This window comes from Geospiza fortis, unplaced genomic scaffold, assembly GCF_000277835.1.
Source record: "Geospiza fortis unplaced genomic scaffold, GeoFor_1.0 scaffold110, whole genome shotgun sequence".
Taxonomy (NCBI): Eukaryota; Metazoa; Chordata; class Aves; order Passeriformes; family Thraupidae; genus Geospiza; species Geospiza fortis.
This window is the reverse complement of record NW_005054593.1, coordinates 363,585-370,109: the sequence shown is the minus strand read 5'-3', so window position 1 is coordinate 370,109 and position 6,525 is coordinate 363,585. Positions and strand designations below refer to the sequence as shown.

The 6,525-nt window shown below is 48.3% G+C and overlaps 1 protein-coding gene across 2 annotated transcripts in view; it reads left to right on the top strand.

The window, feature by feature from the left end:
- The window catches only part of TRIM29 (tripartite motif containing 29), a 26,393-nt gene extending 20,661 nt beyond the window's left edge, over positions 1-5,732 (top strand). The window contains exons 7-9 of one of the 2 annotated variants that reach the window (XM_014310823.2): positions 444-545; positions 1,804-1,883; positions 4,137-5,732. In XM_014310823.2, the coding sequence (XP_014166298.1) occupies positions 444-545; positions 1,804-1,883; positions 4,137-4,199 (245 nt within the window). In that variant the 3' untranslated portion in view covers positions 4,200-5,732. The remainder of the gene's footprint in view (positions 1-443; positions 546-1,803; positions 1,884-4,136) is intronic. The other variant, XM_031064454.1, reaches the window with a different exon arrangement.
- Positions 5,733-6,525: the final 793 nt, after the last annotated feature.

Sequence of the window (6,525 nt, the reverse complement as noted above, 5' to 3'; positions counted from 1 at the left end):
AATATATATATTTATTTATCATATTAAAACTATACTAAAAGAATAGAAGAAAGGTTTTCATCAGAAGGCTGGCTAAGAATAGAAAAAGAATGAAATGGCTCTAGGACAGAGAGTCCGAGCCAGCTGGGCTGTGATTGGCCATTAATTAGAAACAACCAACATGAGACCAATCACAGATGCACCTGTTGCATTCCACAGCAGCAGATAACCATTGTTCACATTTTGTTCCTGAGGCCTCTCAGCTTCTCAGGAGGAAAAATCCGAAGGAAAGGGATTTTTCAGAAAATATCATGGCTACACACAACTGCCTGCCCTCGCCTGCCTCTTGGCCCTGAGAGAAAAAAGGGACAAGAGGCACAAGGGACTCATGGCAGTGTCACGGGGGTGTTTGGAACTGCCCCCCTGCAGCCCTGTGGAATAACAAAAACCTCTTTATCTTCCAGTAGGCAATGGCACTAAGCTGCCTTTTCAGTTCTCCTCGGTGGGACAGAATCCGCCCGGTGACTTCAGCAAACAGTCTGATGGGAGCCTCTTCACTAAGACCGGTACTAGGAACTGACTGTCCCCCTTCCTCCTGCCCCATTGGAGGTGCCAAACCCCCTAATCTGCCTTCCTGCCCCATTGGAGGTGCCAAACCCCCTAATCTGCCTTCCTGCCCCATTGGAGGTGCCAAACTCCCCTAATCTGCCTTCCTGGTAATAAGAGGCATTAATACCTTATCCTCTAAGGAGGATATTCCCAAGTGGACATTAAACCCCCATTTTTTTCCTGAATTCTGTGGTTATTCCTTCAGTGATGGGGGAATATAAAAACCCCCATTTTTTTTCCTGAATTCCGTGGTTATTCCTTCAGTGATGGAGGGATATTCCCAACTGGACACCTTTTGGCACCTTTGAGGTGCCAAACCCCCCAGTCCTGCTCTTCCTTCCTGTCCTATTTGAGATCCCAAACCCCCTCGTCCTGCTCTACTTTCCTGGAGCAACACCTTGGCCTCACTGCCAATCTCTGAGGCACCTGCCCAGGAGAGACTCCGCTGAATCAGGGCAGCAAGGAGTGTTAAAAACAATGAAAGTTTTATCTAAGGAACAGGTGGAGGGATTTTAAATTTTGTTTGTAATGGGCAGGGATGAATTTTAGACTGTTCTAGAGGAAAACACCATTTGCCCCTCTAGTTTCATCGCTGAAAAATAACACAAACAGCACAACCTTAAAAAAAAAATATGCAGGAGCTGCCTCACCAAAACTAAACCCTCATTCACCATCTCATCACCCTGCTGTCACTTCCCACCAGAGGTGGGATCCAGGAGCTCCAGAACCTGCCAAGCAGAGTCAGGTGTGATTAACTGGGGATGCTGGGCCATGGTGACACTGGCTGTGACACTGCTGGCGGGCTGGAAGGGGGTCGGGGCTTCTCGAGCTGCCAGAGGAGCTGCAGGGAGCCCAGGCTCAGCTCTGTGCACTAATTAAACAGCCTGCGGTGCTCTCTGCAAGAGCCACGATGCTGACTTTGGGACTCGGCCTGAATTTAATTGGTCTGATTGCATTCCACCTCTCTGCATTCCTCAGACATTTTAATTAGCCAGCCCTTCTCTCCTGCCTCTTCCTGCCTGATTGGGTGGTGGCAGAGGCATCTGTCCGACGGCTGTCTGTGTGTCCCACCCCGGGCACGGCTGCGTTTCCACGTTGAGCAATGCAATACTAATGAGGTGGCACTTCCAGTCCTGCTGCTGCCCCTGGGGACACCACGGGGGTGGCAGTGGCAGGGGGTGTGTGTGTGACTGGCTGTGTTTTGTGTTGTCACAGCCTACCCTTCCATAGTGAGGCACCAGTCTGCAAAGGTGACGCCGCAGACGTGGAAATCGTCCTCCAAGCAGTCTGTATTGGTAAGGAAAAGAAGAATTTTATTTTTTTTGTTTCTTGGGGGGCTTCAGGAATAAGGATGGGAGCATGGAAATAAAAGTTTCAGCCCCACTGCTCCTGTTCAGGATGCAGATTAACCCCCAGCGCCGATCAATGCTGCAAAAATGATGTTTTGTAAAGGTTTTGGCCTAAAATGCGATGCAGAAATAGGGACAGTGCAAATGCTGTAAAATGGTACTGATAGCACTTTTCCCTGTCACCCACCCTGTCCTTTGGGAATGTGGAAATAAAACTTTCAACCTCACTGCTCCTGTTCAGGATGCAGATTAACACCCCCCATCTTTTACAGCTCTGATCAATGCTGCAGAAATGACGTTTTGAGAAGGTTTTGGCCTAAAATATGATGCAGGAGATAGGGACAGTGCAAATGCTGTAAAATGGCACTGATAGCACTTTTCCCTGTCACCCACTCTGTGTCACTCTGTGGATGTCGGTGACACCAGAGACAGCCACAGCAAAGTGATCCTGTCCTGCAGTGCCAAATGCAGGATCCCAGGTGAGGGGTCAGAAATGCCCACGGCATCTGAGCCCCTGGTTTCACACTGACCATGACAAGAGGCACAGGGCAGTGACCTTTTAGGGCTTGTGGTCTCAAATGCACTGCCTCAGGAGCGCCCAGTTAATCTGGTTTTATTCACACTCTGCTGCATTAAGGCCTTGCATGATCTGGATTGAGATTGTTGAGCTTTTGCCACCAAAACAAAACAGTTTTTTAATTTTTTTTTTGTCATTTCTGATTTTTGAGAGACGATTTAGTGTTTGGTGGAAGTGAGACCTGTAAGGAGCAGAGAGCATTCCCACACTGAGGGAAACACACAGCAGGTAGAAACTGAGGGCTGCAGCTGGATCTGCCCCATTTTCAAGGCTCCCCAGGAGGAGAATTCCTGTGGAAGGGATGTTCCTTGGCAGATTCTCCCAGGAAATCCAGCCTGGAGCCTTCGAAGGTGCTGCAGCAAACCAGCAAAACTCTGCCATCCCTTCTGCCTTGGGTCTGACCTCTAAAACATCATCACCCACATCCTTTGTGCTCCCAGCGATTTTTCTTTAATCCCCACAGAGAAAATCTGGGTGACTTCTCCCACCATCCCTTCCCTGTGTCCCTTCCTCTCCTTGTTACACATTTATAACGACCATTTCCTTTTCATAGCCAATATTCACCACGCAGCCCTGAACCCAACAACTGAGCTGATAAATAGAAGCATTTCAAAGTACCAAAATAGAAATACATCCTGCAGTATCTCTGCAGGAGCTTTTTATGGTCTGTTGGGCCAATAATCTGGCTTTTAAACCAGCCTTTAAATGTGTATTTAAGTAATACACATTCTAAAAGGTCTGTAAATATGAATTTTCACAAAGGACTGGGCTGGTTAAGGAGGAAGGTCTTTTTCACACCCAGGGAGCTGTTTTAAATGAAGCCCCCCTCTTTCATATCTTAATTCTGTTGGAAATTAGAGCCGTAAAATGAAAAGGATCTCGACAAAAGGGAACATTGAGCAGGGAGATGGGCTGGGCTTGCTCTGGTGTTTCCTGCTGTTCAATAGTGGCCTGTGGGGTTTCTCCCACCTTCTGCACCTGAGAACAAACCCAAGGCAAACTGGGCTTTAAAACATCAATTTTTTTCCTGAATTCCATGGTTATTCCTTCAGTAATGAGGGGATATTAAAACCCCCATTTTTTCCTGAATTCCCTGGTTATTCCTTCAGCGGTGGGGGGATATTTACCCAGCCAGGCTGGAGATTGTGCAGCCAGGTATAAGATTTCTATAATATTTTTATAATATTTTTATAGTATAATACAAATATATAAGCTATCTTTAAGTTAAAATAGAAACATTTTATTATATAGTATTTTATTAATTGATAAATATTTTTCAAAGTCTTATAATTAAAAGTGTAGAGGTAAATTAGTAGAATTTAATTAATTAATTCTATTTAATTTAAATTCATTGAAATTCATCTAGAATTTAAATTGATTTAAAATCTTTAAAATTAAATTATAAAAACACGAACTTTAAATTATAAAACCACGAACTTTAAATTATAAAAATACAAACTTTATAGATTAAACTATGTAAAAATAAAATAAATAAACCACAACATCAAAAACAATTCAGAAATCCAATTCCTCGTGGTGCTGAGGCAGGAATTAGTGAGATGGGGGTGGATGGGGGGGGAAAGAAGGGGTCAGACTGACGTGCCCCAAATTCTCCCTTGCAGTCCCATTATCGCCCCTTCTACGTCAACAAAGGCAACGGAGCCACCTCCAACGAGGCGCCCTGAGCAGCTGCGGGTGAGAGGAGAGCTCAGCTGAGGATTGTCACAGATGTCCCTGCTCCTGCCGACCCTCCTGCTCCCCAGGGCAGGGCAGGCATGGCCCTGCCCCAGCACACCAGGACTTCTCCCTCCCTGTCCCCTCCTTGTCCCCTCTTTGTCCCCCCCAGCTGCTCTGCCCCTCTGGGAATTGTGGATGCTTGGGTGGCACTCCCTGCTCGGCAGCTGTCCCCTTGTCCCCAGAGCTGTTAAACCCTGCTGGATAACCCAAAGCTTTTCCCAGGCTCCAGATTTCCTCTCCACCCTGGGGTCACATCCCCTGCTGGCATCAGGGTCCTCCAAGCTCAGCTCTGCTCCTCACCTCCCAAAAAAACCCCAGCAGGATTTTCCTAGAGATGTGGAGTCTGTCACCCCCTGCTAGACAGCTGTCCCCTTGTCCCCAGAGCTGTTAAACCCTGCTGGATAACCCAAAGCTTTTCCCAGGCTCCAGATTTCCTCTCCATGCTGGGGACACAGCTCTTGGTGGCACCACATGTCCCCAGGGTCTTCCATCAGCTCAGCTCTGCTCCTCACCTCCCAAAAATCCCAGCAGGATTTTCCCAGAGCCTGAATTGTGGCAACTCCTACCATCAGCCTGTCCCCTTGTCCCCAGACCTCTCAAACCCTGCTGGATAACCCAAAGGTTTTCCCAGGCTCCAGATTTCCTCTCCATGCTGGGGACACAGCTCTTGGTGGCACCACATGTCCCCAGGGTCTTCCATCAGCTCAGCTCTGCTCCTCACCTCCCAAAAAAGCCCCAGCAGGATATTTCCAGAGCTGGGAATTGTGTCACCCCCTGCTAGACAGCTGTCCCCTTGTCCCCAGACCTCTCAAACCCTGCTGGATAACCCAAAGGTTTTCCCAGGCTCCAGATTTCCTCTCCACCCTGGGGTCACATCCCCTGGTGAGATGGGACCTCCATCAGCTCAGCTCTGCTCCTCACCTCCCAGAAAACCCCAGCAGGATATTTCCAGAGCTGGGAATTGTGTCACCCTGTGCTAGGCAGCTGTCCCCTTGTCCCCGAGCTGTCAAACCCTGCTGGACGCCCCAAAGCTCTTCCCAGGTTCCAAATTTTCTCTCCACCCTGGGGCCACCCAGCTCCTGCTTCTGTCACATCTCCTGGTGGCATCAGGGTTCTCCATCAGCTCAGCTCACCTGCCCAAAAAGCCCCAGCAGGATTTTCCCAAAGCTGGGAATTGTGTCAGCCCCTGCTGGGCAGCTGTCCCCTTGTCCCCAGAGCTGGATGCCCCAAAGCTTTTCCCTCTCCACCCTGGGGACACCCAGCTCCTGCTTGTGTCACATCCCCTGGTGGCATCTCATGTCCCCAAGGTCCTTCAAGCTCAGCTCTGCCCCTCACCTGCCCAAAAACCCCCAGCAGGATTTTCCCAGAGCTGCTGGAGGAGCACAGGGAGGATTTCCAGCCCGTTCAAGTGCCCCTCCAGCCACCTTTTGGAATTAAGAAATAAAAAGCAAATCCATCCTAGTAATACAAGATTGATTAGATGCCATAGGTGCTGGGTGCTTTTCTAGTTTGTGGTGGTTTTTCTTAATTCCCTTAAACCAAAATTGATTTATATGCTGTAGTTCACGTATTTTATATTTTTTTTCCCCTGCAGTGAGAATTACTGCCACAGCTTTTTTTGCTCAGGATAATATTTTTGTATTTGCCCCCTGGACAGATGAATCACATCCAGGGCTGGAGAACCATTCCATGATCCCCCTGAGGTGATTTTCCCTCTCCATGGACAAGCTGAGGGGTTCAGTCCATGCAGTGCAGGGGGAGAAATGGGAATGAGAGCCCTCAAATGCTGAAAACCAAGACCCAACAGCTCCTTTTCATGGTTTGCTCTATTCAAGCAGCTTTGGAATGGCTTCCCCCCACTTTTTTCTGCTTGCAGCTCCTTGCTGAGGGAGGCCCCACCTCAAAACTCCTCCCTGGCTCATCCCTTTGCAAAGACACTGCTGGCTTTTAACCCAACCCCTCGCCCAAACCTCCTGGGGCTGAATGTTGCTTGCTCCAGAGCACTTGAAATGTCACTTTATGATGATTTTTAATTATTTTTTTCCCCCCCATAAAGACCAGAGGGGGAAGGGGCCGGCGTGGTAGGGCAGGATGTGACAAAAAGGATGTGACAAAAGGGATGGAATTGCTGGGAAAAGCACTGAGGGCTTTGAGCATGTGTGTGAAAGGACAAAATCAGCCCCCTCCAGGTCTCACTGTTTTGCCCTTGAGCAGGTCCAGTAAAACCTTGCACCACCTCCTTTTTATGCTCCAAAACATGGAAATATTTTTCCT